At 43.3% G+C, this 18,592-nt stretch overlaps 1 protein-coding gene across 1 annotated transcript in view; it reads right to left on the bottom strand.

Moving 5' to 3' along the window:
* Window positions 1–18,592, bottom strand: part of LOC136884879 (angiotensin-converting enzyme) — a 354,345-nt gene that overhangs the window by 131,014 nt on the left and 204,739 nt on the right. The window contains exon 4 of the mRNA XM_067157178.2: window positions 13,524–13,667. Coding sequence (XP_067013279.2) covers window positions 13,524–13,667 — 144 coding nt within the window. The remainder of the gene's footprint in view (window positions 1–13,523; window positions 13,668–18,592) is intronic.

Genomic DNA, 18,592 nt, shown 5'->3' with positions numbered 1-18,592 from the left:
AGACTGAAAGTGAGAAAGACATACGTAAATCTAGAGCATATTTTTCAAGCGGTTTATTAAATTTTCCCCTATCTGCGGATTTTGAGGTGGTTGTTTTTTATCTTAAAATGAATTACAAGTTACGCCTGGAAAACTGAGCTGTAGCAACTATGAATCAATGTAGATTGGACATATGGTTTGCAATATTTTGAAATGAAGTGTGTATAGATTTAGTAACACTGTGTAACTTCCTCAGTCCACTTTGATTGTGGACACGGAAACAGGCGCTAGGCGACAGTGCCGAGGAACAGACGGGCAGGTACAAAGGCACACGCCGGTGTGCTATAGCTTTATGCTATTGAATTGTGACGGGATAGCACCCGCAGTTTGTGGTAAAAGAGCAAACTTATGTATGACCCCAGCCAGGAGGCCTGTAACTTTATCCCGCATGATATTCTGTAATTACAGTACACAGGGTCCTCGGAAATAACGTGAACCTTGTATATGAGTTTTAGAGGGTTGGTCATACTGATACGTACAGTAACTTGAAAGAAATAATTCGATATCGCAACCGTTGTCTTTTATTAGCTGCAGGAGGTAGCCAATCAAATCACTTCGCGCGTGAATTCAAATGGGCTTTGTGAGGCGGTGTTTCTAAATCTGTATGGGGCTTAAGGTCGGCTTGAGAGTACCAATCAAATTTTAAAAAAGCCTACCAGAGGAGATATACGTAGTACAAGTTCTGAGACTTGACGCCTGGAGCATAGGCACCCGCACGACTCTGTATGTTACACACGATGCCGCATTACACGGCGTAGGCCTACACAGAACCACATCCACCCTCAAAATAGTCGCCGCTGGTCGTTAACCACTTAAACAAAACCACATCCACCCTCAAAATAGTCGCCATTGGCCGTTATGCACGTTTGCCAACGTTGGTATAGCTGCTGGAAGCACCGCTGTAAGGAAACACCATGTTTCGTCTCCAGTTATTATGAGGTTGAGAAACGTCGGATCATTGTCAGCACTACTGATGAGGTCACCACAAATCGTCATGCGATCATCACGTTGGTCTTGCGACAGGATTCGTGGCACACTGTGCTGGGTAACACGAGACATGTTGAGGTCACCCATCAGAATTTTGTGCAAGTACCATGGCTGACCCCTATTGCTGCTGCGAGATCATCTACCGATTAGGAGCGGTTAACACGCACCAACGTTGCAACTTCTTGGATCTTGCGTTCCGTTCGAGCTGTTTGTGGCCGACCAGTACGCACATCATCTTCCAAACTGCCCCGTCTTTGCACAAAACGTCGGTGCCACCTGAACACAACACTGCAACTCAATGCGTCCTTGCCGTAAACCTGCTGCATCATTTCAAACGTTTCGGCAGCGGTTTTGCCTAATTTCTGGCAGAACTTGATGTTTGCCCGTTGCTCAAACTGTGACATGTCAAGGTCTGAGTGGCGCATTCAAATCACCGTCACAACAACGTCTGCTTCCAGTGCATGCACTCAACTGTCTCTTGCAAGGACGAGAGACTAACTGCCATACCACGGCGCCACCTATGCGCTAGAGTACACCACAGCCCCATCATGCGGTCAGTCTCAGAACTTAATGACTGTACTAGTATAAACACGGAACTCTGGGCTGATAAGATCGCGCCATAGCAAGTACGCTACAGTGACACCGGCTCAAACCCACGGGGTGTTTGTGTTTGATGCTGATTTCTCGTCATGGCTCTCAAAGCCGATACGAGGAGATTTAGTAGCACCGCCTCCCAAACCTCGGCCGTAAAGGGATATGATTGGCTAACTTCAGCAACTAATAAAATGATAACGTCCCGAGATATCGAATTACATTTTCAAGTTATTTAAGTTATGGGTATGTCCAACCTTCTTACGCTCGTATACACAGTTCATGTTTGTTTCCAACCACTCTGTATTATACATTTCGGTGATATAAATAAAGTACACAAGAATCTCATTAAGTGGCACCGGAACTGATCCGGATTATCGAAAATCCGGATAATCCGGAAAAAATAAAAATCATAACATATATTGTACAGTAATACCTTTTTTCAATTGTACACAAAATATAAGAACACTTTTCGTACAATCACGACTCTGTTTTATGTGCTAAAATAATGTGTGAGTTTTTTTTTCTAATTTACATTTGTATAGAGTTTGCGCGCAGCACGATCTCGAAGACGTTTTACTAACAACAGTTCTGCCGGTGTGGTTTCAGTCAAGGGTTCTAAATAGACCATCAGTTTGTCCAGCTGCATTGTTAACTCTCCATGAGTCATAGCTTCTTCTGATGGAGCGCGGGTTTCACTTTCGAATTCACTATCAGTGAATTAATAGTGTGTTCATTTCAGAAGAGCGTGGGTTCGAATCCCACCTCGGCCGTCCTGGGAATTGTTTTCTATGGTTTACATTCCCAATTCCAGGCGAACGCCGGGACGGTACCTTTGATAGTCCGTGGACGAATTACTTCCCATTCCTGTCCTTAACTATCCTTGGCGGGAAAGACATTCAAGAAAATTCGACGCAGTAAAAGAAATACTGTACAAGTAAAAGTTTTCGATCCGGATAAACCGGTGATCTGGATTAATGATGGCCGGATAAACGAGGATCTCGTGTAATTCTCAGTACATAAGGGGCAGTCAAGTGAAAACCGAATATCCACTACAACGTGACAATGGAGTTTTATTCAAAAGTCATTACCAAAAGCGTTAATAAGCTTAGATTTATCCCAATGAGAGACGAGACGATCAGTTCCAGTTTAACAGAAAGAGGTAGGTCGCTAACGGATCACCAACCGCACCTCTTCGTCCGAATGAAACCGACGTTCACAAATGTCTTTCTTCCTCCGCGATTCGTCGGTTTTCTCGGATAAGGTCGTCAAGCCGCCCCATCACATCAGAAGTAATGGCTCGATGGGCCTGTAGTGTAGGCGCGCGTCGTCTTGCAGTGATGTGCGCACTTCTCGGTATCTCCTATGCCACTCGTGCATACTCGTCATGGACATGCAGTGTCAGACATGCGACGATGAGTTTCGTGTACCCCAGCACCCTGAGCCACTAGAAAAAAAACCACACTTCTCTGCTCTTCTTTACTTACCTCCATTTCTACAGCTGGACGAACACACGAGAACACACCAAGACCTAACTCAACAACTGCGTGCACCTGTGAGTTTCACTATGCAGTTCAATCACTGCGATAGCAGTATCGATATGTAGCAACAGTGTAGCCACCTTTCGCGCGAATATGCGTTATGGCGGGTGTCCGATTTTCATTTTTAACTGCCCCTTATATGTTTAAATTAAAATATGTGTCAACTCCAATAAAATTATTTTTTAAAATGTGGTGTTACATTAACACCAATTTAATTTCAAACTGAATACTTTAAATGCAAAATGAATGTTCAATTATTTGAATTTACGTAGTTTCAATATTGTAAGCGTCGTTGCGCAATTTTTGGTGGGGAATCCTAAGGAAGGCCTACTTATTGTAACTAATTTAAAATTGTTAAATATTGTTAGTGTTCGGGTCTTCAGTCCGTAGATTAGTTTGATGCAGCTTTCTATACCACCATATCCTGTGCTAACCTTTTCATTTCTATATCACTGATACTTCTGCTCTAATCTGTTTGTCATATCGATGCCTTAGTCTACCCCTGCCGTTTTTACCATATAGACTACACTTTTCTCAAAAATGAACTGAACAAGTCGGTTGTGTCTTAAGGTGTGTCCTATCATTCTATCTCTTCTTCTGGACAAATTTCACAAATTTGTTCTCCTCTGACCAACTTAATTCAGTATCTCTTCATCCGTGATTCGATCTACCCATCTGCTCTTTAACATTCTTCTGTAACACCACGTTTCAAAAGCTTCTTTCCTCTTTCCTTTCGGAGCTAGTTATTGTCCATGCTATGCTACACTGAGACAAAATTCTTCAGAAACATTTTCCTAATTTGTATATCAGTGTTAAATATTATCTATATTAATAAGAGTTTCGTTTAATTCAGACCTCTGTGAAAGGGATTCAAGAATCGAAAAAGTTCGGAAGCCACTAATGTAGAACAATATCTCCTGTTCTTGTGAAAATGGTAAAACTACTCTAAATGTCTGTAAGACATAGAAAATCGCTACTAAAGTCACTTCAGTGTCTAGCGATACAGCCGAAGGAGCGGTGAAAATTTTAGCCCTGAGCTGCATGGGGTAGTGCTTCTCCAAACATGAATTTATTAATTTTTACGCTTCTACAACCAATATATATTTTACTTGTGTCACACGAAGATCAAAGAAACCAAGCTAGTTGGCCGTGCGGTTAGGGTCGCATAGATGTGAGCTTGCATTCGGGAGATGGCGGGTTCGCATCCTACCGTCGGCTGCCCTAAAGATGGTTTTCTATTTTCACATCAGACAAATTAATTAAGGCCCATCCTTGCGCCACCGAAAATCTTCGATCTGTTATTGCGACGTTAAACCACAAGAAGAAAAATCTAACAATATTGTTACGTGCTAGCCCCGTGGTAGCCCCTTTCGGTACTTCCAGGAAGGTGCTGGTGACTCAAACGACCTGTGGGATGCGGCCGGCCTTTCCGTGTATTCTTCTCGTCAGCCGGCTTACCTGTGAGTTTCTTGGAGATTCAACGGAAATGTTCTGCCTCTAGTGACATCGCGAAATTTCTGGCTCAAATCATCCGAGCTATCAAAAGGGAGGGTAGCCGCGGACAGGGAGTGACAGTTGGCTGCGATGTGGAGTCGGTGTGAGACTCTGTATGTTGGGGTTCGGTGGCTGGGCTGAGGGCGACAGAGGTGTTAGCTGTCGCTAATGTCCCACCGAGGTCTGAACCAGAAACTGTTGTTGTCGTGACGGAGAGACCAGTGAGCAGGTGGAGACGAAAGAACGGAAGACTGTACTGTGTGTTCGTATATTTCTGTGAACTGAGGCTCAGCGAGGGAAGTCGCTATCGCGAGTTTGAAGGTAAGTAGACCTGTGTTAATGTTCGCTGTTGTGAGTATCGTCCTGCTGTTGATACTGTTGAGCTGTTTAATTGTTCACTGCATGTGACTGTGAATTACTGGACTATTTGTGGGGTCGAACCAACGAACAGTCATCGTGTGCTGTGTAGCCAAAGTACTGTGTTCAAATCCAGCGGTCTACACACAGCTGCTGTATGAGTTGACTGGACTTGGGATTAGCCGTCCCCAGGTAACAACGGGCCGGACCACTTGCGGTGCCATAAGGAAGAGGGACTTGTGAATAGACTTGTAGTTTAGTAAGTGTGGCCATTCATAACTGGTTACAATTGTGTGTGTTTAAATATGTGTGTGTGTGTGTGTGTGTGCATTTATTAGGACACACTGAAATAAATTAGAGTAATGAAACAGATAGAATATTCGTAACAATGTATTTATAATAATAATAATAATAATAATAATAATAATAATAATAATAATAATAATAATAATAATAATAATAATAATAATAATATTTTTACGCTTCACTAATTACTTTTACGGTTTTTTGAAGTGGACGAGGTGTCAGAATTTGGTTCCACAGTTCTTTTACGTGCCAGTAAATCTATCGATACGAGGCTGACAATTCTGAGCACCTTCAAATACCACGGAATTGAGTCAGAATCGAACCTGCCAAGTGGGGGTCAGAAGGCCAGCGCCTCAACCATCTGAGTCACTCAGCCAGGCAGAATATATTTTACGTCGGCTTTACTGCAAATTAAGGAGAGTGGGACATGGCTGCCTTACCGTGATAGTAAAGGCGTGTTCGGTTCACTTGAAAGGACGTGACTTCAATTCCCCAACTGGAATGTGTAGATTTAGATACAAAATTTGCACTTCTGGAGAGACATAACGGGCCTGAGGTTAACTCAGCTTACACAAAATAAATGAGTTGACATGGAGACAAAAGCGGTCGGGCACAGAACTATCCACTCTATTCCACTTTGTGCCGAGGTTACGGATAGAGAAAGTCTTTATCTTCCACTCCTGCAAGAACCTTCATAACCTGTACCGAGACACCTTTGCTTTGCCTAATCGAGCAGAAGTTTGTGATTTTATTTGCGTTCTTAAAAGTCAAATTTTGAAGGTGATGAATATCATGCACTGACTAAGGCATGTAGACATATAATTGTTGTTGTTTAACTCATCAGTCCATAGACTGTTTTGATGCAGCACTCCACACCACCCTATCATGTGCTAACCTTTTCATTTCTACGTAACTACTACATTCTACATCTACTCTGATATGTTTGTCATATGTATACCTTTGTCTACCCCTATCGTTTCCACCAACTACACTTCCCTCAAAAACTAACTAAAAAGTCCCGAGTGTCTTAAAATATTTCCTGTCATTCTATCTCTTCTTCTGGCCAAACTTTCGCCAAATTGTTCTCCCCTCACCAACTCGATTCGCTATCTCTTTATTCGTGATTCGATCCATCCATCTCACCTTCAGCATTCTTCTGTAACACCACATTTTAAAAGCTTCTATTCTCTTTCTTTCTGAGCTGGTTATCAACTATTTTCACTTCCATGCAATGCCACGCTCCAGACGAAGGTCGTTGAAAACGTCTTTCTAATTCCTATATCAAGGGTCCAAGTGAGCAAATTTATTTTCATAAGAAAGTCCTTCCTTGCTTGTGCTAGTCTTTACTAAATTTACCATTACTAATAGACAGTCAAATGAAAACCGAACACCCGCCATAACGCATATTTCGCGCGAAAGTTGGCAAGACTGTTGTTACATATCGATACTGCCATCGCTGCGGTAGGAGAACTGCATAGTGACAACTCACAGCTGCACGCAGTTGTTGGGTTATGTCTTTGTTGGTGCGCTGACTGGTCTAGCGTGTTCGTCCAGCTGTAGAAATGAGGTAAGAAAAGAAGAGCAGAGAAGTGTAGTTCGTTTTCTGGTGACGCAGCGCTATAAAGAGACTTTGCAGAAACTACGACGCACCGAAGACGAGCTTGACTGTGCTAGCGAGAACACGTTCGTGCTTCTCGCTGCGCTGTCCCTCTCCTCGCCAGGCGAACTGTACTTCCTAAGTGCAAGCCAGGCAACTGCACTTATTAGTACTTTTCCGAAGGAGTATTTGTCAGAGCTGAGCACTTCTCAGTGCTCGCTTTCTGTTCTCTTTCAGGATTTCTTTTCAGGGGGACCAGGATGGAGAAGCGAGAAGCTATCAGTTCCAGTGAGACCGGCCGACTACGACTTCAGGGGAGCCATAGTGGAGCTACAGGCGGCGCTCAGCTCGTTGCCCGCCCCCGTCTACAGACTCCCGACGCTGTTGGTGTACAACGGGTGGGAGAAGGACCCCTACCAGGAGACGGTCCGCATAATCGATCTCCTCACGGCGATCGCGAAGTTCATCGGGGAGCCTGTCATCGAGATCATCGGCGAGGTGGTCACTGGCTGGGCGGTGATCATCCACCCCAAGGACGCACACCGCTTCCTGGTCTACGAGGACCTGGTGTCCCAGAAGCATCAGGTTATCCGGCTACCAGGACTCAGGGAGCACCTGGACGTCTCAGGCTACCAGGAGTCAGCCACCCAGACGAAGCCAAGGACCAAGGACGACGGCAGAGCTCCCGAGCGCCGCGACGGCGCGACCCCAGTTGGACCGCTGTACTTTACGAAGTACACGCAGACCAACAAGGCCGCCAACCAGGAACGTCGACTACCTGCCAGGGCGAAGTGGACACAGACCCAGGCCCACCAGGAAGGACTGCAACCCGGGCGCAAACCAGGAAAGCGTTCGTGACGGTGGATAGCAGCACAGAAGTGGAGAAGTACGCCCCCTGGCGTTCTGAGGCTGCTGTCCAGGCTCAGCCTGCCTGCATGTCTGTCGAGCTGCAGACCTCGATGTGCGCCCCACAGGACAGGGAACGCAGTCGAGTGTTAGCATCGACCGACGCCACCCCCGCCAGCCAGGAGGAGGAAGAAGACGCGAAATTTCAGGAATCTAGCCGGCCAAAAATCGTATCTCGGAAACTAATGGACCGATTTACATAAAACATGGTATGTAACTGCTATTATTGGAGATAATTAAGTGCGTGGTCAATCAAGTACAAAGAACAAATTACTACGCCAGGAATAGAATTAGTAATCTTTGTAATTTTAATCATTTTTCGTTATAACTTTAAGGAATTAAATAGATGTTAATAGTGGGACATGCTATTTAGAATGTTTAAAAACAGATATAGGAATACATTACTTAGTCATTAGATGCAGTTACACCAGAATCGTTAACTTCACTGTTATTTCCTTCGGCTGAACCACATACAGGAGACTCAGACAGTAAGTTGAGCACTTCTCGTGAAAGCGGATCAACTTTCTCCTCTCTGATTTCCTTAATCTGGTAATGTAAGCGATGATATAAGTAGCCTATGGAAAAGGTCAGTATTTGTGTCCTTTCTGGAAGGTTTCCTGTTATCTTTATTCCTGGTCTCCCGGGCTTCCACGGAGAGTTGTCCAATAGGTATAATACAGTGCCTAATTACCTCCTCTCCATGAACAAAGAGTTTGTGCAAAGTTACAGGCATGTAGTACGATTTTTATTTTTGTAAGTACAATTGTGTAGTTTCCTTTGCGTACATTCCAAATGTCACTTTATCAATGGCATACACACACGAAAGCTTTTCTAAGATGACACGTAGATGGTTTATTAAATTTAGATCTACTCCAGTAATATCCGCAGAAGTGAAAGCCTCTCTGAAGAATCTTCTAGCGGTTTCCATCATTGGTACTGCCAGCACTTTGCTTCGGATATCAACCAATAGACCCATTTCCTCCCTGAACCTAACCTGTATATTCTTCTTTCTTCAATCAGTTTCTTCTTCTCGGCATCTCTCATTTGCCACTTTCTTACGTCAAGTCTGTACGCTATATGTAAAGGGCATTCGAAACATCGAATCCATGCATTATGTGGTCATAACCCTAACTTAAGCGTTGTTGGGTTAATTACTCTTTCAGTCACTTCAGGAATATTATTCATCCTTTTGGGGGACGCGCCACATATATAGCACCTTTGGGAAGACTGATAGGAAGACAATGCACTGCAGACTTTTCCATCCACCACAGTGAAGTGTAGCTCATGTTCAACCGCTCTGAAAACCGCTGGCACCTCACTTCTGTACTGAAGTCATCTACAGTATTTATTTATTACGTGTGTATTTTAGGCTTTAAATTAGTGCGTAATTGTATTGTGTTGAGTGAGAGTTATGCGATAAGCCTACGTTTACGATTTCTTTCTTTAACATTAATACTGTGATCTTTTATAGTCATCTGCAGTATTTGTTTATTGCGTCTTTTTTCTAGCTTTTATTGTCTGGATACATTTATTAAATGCAATTAAATACATCGCCCGTTCCTCGAGCCCATAAAATTATTTGTCTATTTTCTCCCTCAATTTGCCTTATATTTCAGTGCTGAGGTTTCTTATCTGCCGTAGTTTTCCTCTGATTCTGTACAAAACAAAAGTGGCCCCTGTAAACCCCGCGTCCCCTTTAGTTCATAAAAATAATTTGTAGTTTAGTTTCTTCAGCCTTTTGTCTTGAACTTACATACTGAATTTCACAAATTTATGTGCCGACGTTTTCCCGTGATGGCGTTGAGAAAAGCCATTCTATAAGGCAATCCTGTTGTCATAAGAGCAATACTGTTTTCTTAACATGGAATGAGCTATAGTACTGGCAGGCTCATCCTGACATTGCTGTAATGCACGTCCTTCGTCAAGGCTGATTCTCTGGTCGAACCAACTTTTATTGTACTTCAGCAATTTGTCCCTTTTTCTACTATATTTTGTCCAGCGTGATCGAATTTTAGCACACAAAATACTGACAGGATTCCTTATTGACTTGGATATATCCTCGGAACAATCCTCAAAGCCTATATGTTCAATTACAACATTCGCAATATCATCGTTCCGCTTATATGCCCTGCTGTTCCTCAACAGCTCGGAAACCGACCTCCGGGTTACAGAGTACATGGCTTCTGAAAAAAATTAATTACACTCATGGTCGCGCCTGGTCGCAGCAAAAAGTCACAGTTTTCTATTCATTAAAGTATAGATAACTCCTCCAAATACTTTCATTGCGGAAATCAAAGGCAATCCATAATGAAAGTCAGCTCAAATTTGTATAAGTAGATAGCTCTTGGACACCCCTATACCTGAATTTTAAGTGCATATTCCGGACAAAAAATATAGTAATTTTCAGAAAATGCTACACACTATATAAAATACATACCTTCATCTAATGTAATCACATTTCAAGCTAAAGAAATATTTAGTTCTGACGTCCTTACTGAGCCCTCACATAATAATAACTGCGCGCTAGCCTCGCCAGAATATGATGCCCTAACGGAGGAGAGCCACTTTAGGCCTTCGGTGAGATTAGATAATCAGACAGCGCGACTTTTCAATACTTAATTACTGTACCCAAGAGTCTTATAAACACGACTCACAGAAAATGCGCACCTAAGACAAGGGTTGAATATCTTATTTTTGGCCGACTGGATGCTAGAAATTACCCACTGTGAGACAGTGACGCAGCGGAGCCACCCGCTACCCCGGGGCCACCAGGCCGCGAGGAGGGCCACCAGGAAGAGGCCTCTTACCCTGCCGAGAAGGGACCCCCGGGATGAAGACGCCGCCCCAGGACTAGGAGGAAGAAGAAGACGCTGGCCCACCAGGAGAGGGCCGCCCAGCCGCAACCCAGGACTGCTCCCAGGACAGCAGCCGATCGAGGAGCCAATCAGGAGAGGACCTCAACGGGTAGCGGCAGTCAGGTGAGATTGAAACGTCCCCGTCAGCAGCTCTTGCAGTGTTTCCGCTGTCTGAGGTGGGGCCACCGGCAGGAGAGGTGTGGGCTCCAAGTGAGGTGCAACCGCTGTGGTGGTGATCACCACTACACGGCCTCTACAACGCTTAAGGAGGCGCCGGTGTGCGCCAACTGCGCGGGGGGCCACCCTGCTTCCCATCGCAATTGCCCAGTCTACCGGGACATGGCGCGGGCAGAGAGGAAGGAGGCCCGGCGCCATAATCCACCCCCTTCCAGGAGTCCCCCGACTCGGCGGGCTTGCCTCATTCTCCGGGATCGAGACTGGGTACGAGGGACCCCAAAGAGGTGGCGCTGTGCGGCGGGCCTTAGTGGCACTCGACGCTTGGCTTCGCAACCGGCAAGGCCCGCGCTAGTCACGGCAGTGCCCAGATGGACTGATTCCCTGGCAGATGGAACGGCGAGACTATGGTTCTTGGCTGGTGCATGATACCTCTTCTCAACTAACACTATCACTGGACCTTTTCCAGCCCACATCCTCGCATGTGCTATCATAAGATGTCAGGTTTTACATGTAGGCTCTTTTCTGCCTATGTGGATTTTCCCTGACCCTTCAATACCACACCTTAACACTATCCAACCAATACAAACTCGCCTGGTAACGAGTCTAACATGGAAACAGGCAGCCGTGGTAGCGAGTTTACTCGGAAGCCGGCAGATACTCCTTGTATCACTTCCCACTCTTTCTTGCTATCTTTCTTCTTTAGAAGTGAATAGCATGTCGGAGGCCATGTAGATTGAGTCAACGGTCACGCGGGGGGAGCGGGCTTCGGGGGTCCCCCGAAAAAAAAATGCGACGCACCATAACGTCAAAACGCTGAGGGACGGAATCATCCTGTTGCATGATAATGTTCGCCCCCCACACTTCCCATCAGGCTTCAGAGATTTTGTTGGGAAACACTTCAACATCCTCTTTCACCTTGAGGTTTTCACATTTTTGACGACCTGAAGAAAGACATTGGTAGACGTCGGTTTCATTCGGACGGGAAAATGCAAGAGTGGGTGCGGATGTGGATCCAACAGCGGTCTACCTCTTTCTACAAAACTGGAATTGATCGTCTCGTTTCCCAGTAAGGTAAAATTATTAAATCTTTTGGTAATTACTTTGGAATAAAACAATTCCATGGTCTCGTTGTAGCGGGTGTTCGGTTTTAATTTGACTGGTCCTTATATTAAACATGGTGCGCGGATAAAGGAACTGGTTCTTTAAGCTACGAACCATGGAATTATTTTCATTATACTGTATATACCTTTTTATAACAATTTCCAAAAATAGTATTAAGTACTAGAATAATCATATCAAGTATCAGTATGTTATTTAATGATTAAAGTGGGACAAGATTAATCATCAAACAATTTAAACAAGAGGAGGTGACAGATGGTCAAGTCCCAAAATTTTCACTAATCGGCTACGGTAAAAAGCCTAGGTGCTGCTAAATAGACAAATTAATGAAGATAGTGTTTATTTCCCGTTGTATTCCTCACCGATCCACAACAGCCTTCTAAGCTCATCGAAATGCTTGCACCACAGAGTCCACAAATGACACCTTCCAGTGTTCATCACAGAGACTGGGCAAGTTAAGGACTGGTGCTAGTAACATCACTTATACTTCCGATAGTTTGAGTCCGCCAAAGCCAAAATTAGACAGGCAGTTCGATTAGAATAAAAACTTGTTCGTGCCCTCTCAATGGACACAAGGTCCTCTACGTCGGTGTGGGGGCTTACGACCTTGTTAATTCCTAGGGCTTTATGTCAGCTCAGGGTCTCCCATACCGAACTGGCCTCGGAGTAGAGCCAGGCTAACCAGGTGTCCATCCTCCGGAGTGGCCTCCCTTTTCTTCAATGCTATTCCAATTTCCTTATCCTTACCACGTTAATTTTAATTTCTTTCACAGTTTAGTTAGCCTCTCAGACTCGGGGATTTCCCACGAACTCATAAGTCGGAATCGTGGAGATCACAGGACTCCTACCTGAGACAGTCGTTACTTGTAACAGCCTGCTAGCTTTCATCTCTCCTACCTAACCTTCCTGGTGAACTCTTGCTCTCTTCCCATGTCGATGGTATTAGGGCAGCATGACCTTCAGTTTCACGTTCTGCATGGTACTTCACAGTATTTTACTGATACCTTCAATTTTTTAAAGGTCAGATCTTCTCCACTTCACCTTTGATTAGAATCAGAGGGGATACTGACGTCGTATTTCTCCTTAAAATAATAATCACTGGACACAGGATATTGTTCATTTGACACTACGGTAACTCTCGTAAGAACTGGATCTTGAATTTGTTATACTGTAGATCTTGCAATATTGAGCAATGTTTTGCCATTTAAATATATAAGTAGGCCCCTAGTACATTTTTTATCATTTTATAATAATTCATCATGCCACGATCTTGTCCATTATGTAGTTGCTTAAGTGCGTCCAGTATCCAGTAATAGGGAGATAGTGGGTTCGAACCCCACTGTCGGCAGCTCTGAAGATGGTTTTCCTTGGTTTTCCATTTTCACACTAGACAAATGTTGGGGCTGTACCTTAATTAAGGCCACGGCCGCTTCCTTCCCATTTCTAGGCCTTTCATATCCCATCGTCGTCATAAGACATATCTGTGTCGGTTCGACGTAAAGCAAATAGAAAAAAAGAAAAAAGTTCAGGGGACAAGAAATCAGAGATACTTACTGTTTAGCCTTGCAGCCTCGTTATTGAGCATCACGTATGTCTTGTAGTCTTCTCTCATCTTGGCCCCTGTAGCCTTCCGCCATTCCTCCCATATATACACCAGCTCATCGTAGTCTCTGGATGAATACAGCACACTTTGTAGCCCTGTAACACATCATATTTATAATAACTATTTAAAATATATATTCCTTGTTCTTAGAGGTTTTAAAGTACTGTGAGATTCCAATGCTGTGTACTAGGGACAAATAATAGAACAACACTCCCATAATTTAAACAGAAAAATAAAGGCTGCCATGGATGCTTTCACGGCCAGTATTTATAGACGTGGTATAGGCTTTTTGGATTATGCCGTGTCAAGAAAATAAGGTGAAATTCTTTACGTTTCGCAGAGAACTTTGCTCTGCGTCATCAGAAGAAAATCTCGACTGCCCACGAGAAAGGCTTCTCAAACAATGAGGTGTTTGAATTTAAACGTTGTAATAGAAGTGGAAATGGGACGTTCATTCGTCACCAGAGGCTCACCGGCCGCGGTACAGCGCTAGCGTTCGAAGCGGAAGCTGACGGAACCATCAGAATCGGTTTGAAAGGGTCACATAACATGGACATAGACAGTCGAGATTTTCTAAATAATTTCACCTTATTTTCTTGACACGGCATAATCCCCAAAAGCCTAGATCATGTCTATCGTATCTAACAAAAGATAATAATAACGGATCGCATCTGGGAGATAGTGGGTTCGAACCCCACTGTCGGCAGCCCTGAAGATGATTTTCCGTGGTTTCCCATTTTCACACCAGGCAAATGCTGGGGCTGTACCTTAATTAAGGGCACGGTCGCTTCCTTCCCATTCATAGGCCTTTCCTGTCCCATCGCCGCCATAAAACCTGTCTGTGTCAGTGCGACGTAAAGGAACTAGCATAAATAAATAAATAAATAAATAAATAAATAAATAAATAAATAAATAAATAAATAAATAAATAAATAAATAAATAAATAAATAAATAAATAAATAAATAAATAAATATATAAATAAATAAATAAATAAAAGCGAAAGTGTTTTTTAACCTTTCCACGCAAAATAGTGCTATATATCACTAGAAGTCTGTCACGAAAACAACTTTTTTTTTTTTTTTTTTACAGTCTGCTTTACGTCGTACCAAAACACATAGATCTTATAACGACGATCGGAGAGGAAAGGTTGAGGAGTGGGAAGGAAGTGCTCGTAGCCTGTATTAAGGAACATCACCAGCATATGCCTGGTGTGGAAATGGGAAACCACGGAAAATCATACTGAGGGCTGTCGACAGTGGGGTTCGAACCCACTATTTCCCGAATGCAAGCTGACAGCTATGTGACCAAAATCAGGTAGCTGCTCGCTAAAAGCAACTGCCTCCCTTCCATTGTTACGGTGCAATGCGAGAAGTCTCCCTTTGGAGTTCCTTTTTCTTTTTTTACAATCGGCTTTACGTCGCACCGACACACCCATGGCGACGATGGGATAGGAGTGAGAAGGAAGCGTAAAGTACAGCCCTAGCATTCGGCTGGTGTGAAAATGGGATGGGAAACCACGAAAGAACATATTCATGGTAGGGTGCGAAATCAGAAAGAAATGGTGTGGGGGGGGGGGGGGAGCAGAAGGAACATAGGGCTTAATTATTAGTGTTTACTTCAGTCAATAACCAGCAGAGGAAGGGATATAAAATTTCCCTCTACGTTAACTACTCCCTCCCCCAGAAACATGTACATTTTAAAACTTTTTGTTTGAATTTTTTAATAACAAGTGTGATAAACATTAGAAAGTTATTCCAATCAGCTGAGAAGTTTGTGAGTTCCTTTCTTAAGAGGCTAGACGAGGCGCGATTTGTCCTGATTTATGGTTTTAATAGTGGAACATGTCTCTGCTGACTGAACGAATTTGTCAGCTTGTACACTCATGAAATGAATATGTCCTATCGGAAATATAATACATGCTCCTCAAGAAGTACAGGAGTGGTGTAAGCTCGAGCAATGACAAGAGAGGAGAGCTTCAAGTAAGTTACGTGTTGGCCGGGTTTCAGATGGACTTGCCAGAGTGTATGCACAGTAAAAAGCATCCATTTCAGTAATAAATTATATGTGTTCTGCATTTTCCTCGTAATTTTATAATGAAAGTCCCCCCCCCCCCCGGAAAATTTTAGTGGGGGGGAACCTTTGAGATAAAATCATCGGTGGGGGAAATCCCTCTCCTACCGGGCGAGTTGGTCGTGCGCGTAGAGGCGCGCGGCTGTGAGCTTGCATCCGGGAGATAGTAGGTTCGAATCCCACTATCGGCAGCCCTGAAGATGGTTTTCCGTGGTTTCCCATTTTCACACCAGGCGAATGCTGGGGCTGTACCTTAATTAAGGCCACGGCCGCTTCCTTCCCACTCCTAGGCCTTCCCTATCCCATCGTCGCCATAAGACCTATCTGTGTCGGTGCGACGTAAAGCCCCTAGCAAAAAAAAAAAAAAAAAAATTCCCTCTCCCCCCCCCCGCGATTTCGCACCCTGCAGGGCTATCGACAGTGGGGTTCGAACGCAGTATATTTTGTTTATAATTTTCTTTACGTCGCACCGACACAGATAGATCTTATGGCGAATAGGAATAGGAAGGAAGCGACCGTAACCTTAATTGAATCGATTATTTCAGAAACCAGTCAAGCGCCAGGTCTGTCATTTTTGGGGGAAAAAACTCTCTAGCATCAGAAAAAATGTTATGGTAGGGGTTTTAATATCTTAGCTTGAAAGTATTATATCTCTTAATACTTTATATCTAAGGAAAAATATTTTGTGTTTATTAACTTTGCTGTAAAAAAATCCGAAAAATTCTCCACTTAACTGGTTTCTGAAATAAACGAGTGTTGTAAACATATTTTTATGGGATAATTCTTGAATTTTGAAAGGATTTTATCATAAACCCCATATTTGTGGAAATAGAAAATATTTTAATAGGTTTAGACTGCATTGCTGATATAAAAGGATGAAATCAGCAGTGCCTGCTCATCATGACAGGAAGTAATCAATCCTCATAAAAAAACTTCACAGCACATTCTGTCTCTGTAGTAGGCCATTGTAAAATGCTGTCATAAAAGTGTTCATATTCCATCAGGTAAGGCTTTAAGGCATTTCGGTCACGTATCTTCTTAATATTGATGGGCACCTAAAACAAAAAATAACAAAGAATAATATAGAGCTCAGACCAGGTACTTCCTTGTCTGATTAAAAAATATAACCTTCTCCTTTTATCCTTGCATTCCGAATAATATTACGCGTGTGAGTTTGTTTGTCTACCACTCCTCGTTTCCTTTTAGATACAGATTCGTCTTCTGAACTTTCAGACATATCACTACGATTATAAAAACACTGCACTAAACAAAAGCATTTTTTGAATCATTGTTGACAAAACTACGAACATGCGATTCCAGAAAAACAACAATGACAACATAAACAGTTGAACAGTTGGCTATTCTGGATTCAGAACAGCAGCGCCAACCGGCAAGGTGCGGCATATCACAAAATGTACCAGCAGTTTACTGCAGAAACCAGCCAAGCGGTGTCACTTAACTGGTTTCTGAACTAAATGCGAAATTTAACGTAATGCCTGACCATGATAGGAGGACGTTTGTTGACTAGTTTCAGCATCAAAATGTGCGTATACCCTTAGTAACATATTCTGCCATTAACTCATTTTTTCACTTTTTGGCACTTGACTGCTTTCTGAAATAATCGATTCAATTAAGGTACAGCCCCAGCATTCACCTTGTGAGAAAATGGGAAACCACTGAAACCCATCTTCGGGGCTGCAACAGTGGGATTTGAACCCACTATCTTCCGAATGCAAGCTCACATTTGCACGCCTCTAACCTCACGGTCAACTCGCTCGGTTTAGAGTTTCTGTGTCCGTCCGTACAATGATAGCTGTTGTATGATTAATGTATTAATCTTTAAATAATCATAAGATCTTTACATCTGTTTAAAATAAACCTATATACACGGTGAGTCTCTCCTCTATCACAACAATCAAGGCGGTGATTCGTGAGGTGATAGACTAAGGAATGCAAGCTGACACCTACGTGACCCAAACCACTTTATAAGTTGCAAAAGTGATCAAAAATTTTTTTTAAATCAATGTCTCCGTACATTCGATGTTAGGCGTCTTTAAACAACAAGCTTCATCATCATCATCATCATCATCATCATCATCATCATCATCATCAGTCCGCTTACCCTCCAGGGTTCATTTTTCCCTCGGACTCAGCAAGGATCCCACCTCTACCGCCTCAAGGGCAGTGTCGTGGGGCGTGAGACTTTGGGCAGGGGGATACTACTGGGAAGGAGGACCAGTGCTTTACCCAGGCGATCTTACGTGCTATGCTGAACAGGGGCCTTAGGAAGGGATGGGAAGATTGGAGGGGGTAGACAATTAAGAAGGAGGGAAGCAACCATCCCGGAGGAGAAATGGAAAACCACGGAAAATCACTTCGAGGATGGCTGAGATGGGAATCGAACCCTCAGAAGACATTGCGTTTGAACCCCACTGTCGGCAGCTTTTCCGTGGTTTCCTATTTTCACACCAAGTAAATGCTGGGGCTGTACCTTCACTAAGGCCACGGCCGCTTCCTTCCCACCACTAGCCCTTTCCTGTCCCATCGTCACCATAAGACCTATCTGTGCGGTGCGACGCAAAGAAACTTGTAAAATAAGATCCCTTCTCTACTCAGTTGATTTCCCGAAGCTGAGTGGACCACTTCCAGCCCTCGTATCACTTTTCAAATTTCATGGCAGAGCCGGGAATCGAACCCGGGCCTTGGGAGGTGGCAGCTAATCACACTAACCATTACACCACAGAGGCGGACATTATAATAATAATAATAATAATAATAATAATAATAATAATAATAATAATAATAATAATAATAATAATAATTATTATTATTATAATTATTATTATTATTATTATTATTATTATTATTATTATTATTATTATTATTATTATTATTTCATAAAGTACTTTTTAAATTGGTCATTTTTGGCTTGCTTGCGTGTTGTACAT

This window comes from Anabrus simplex, chromosome 1 (genome assembly GCF_040414725.1).
Source record: "Anabrus simplex isolate iqAnaSimp1 chromosome 1, ASM4041472v1, whole genome shotgun sequence".
NCBI classification, from domain to species: domain Eukaryota; kingdom Metazoa; phylum Arthropoda; class Insecta; order Orthoptera; family Tettigoniidae; genus Anabrus; species Anabrus simplex.
The sequence above is the reverse complement of the archived record's forward strand: the minus strand, read 5'-3'. Positions and strand labels throughout refer to the sequence as shown.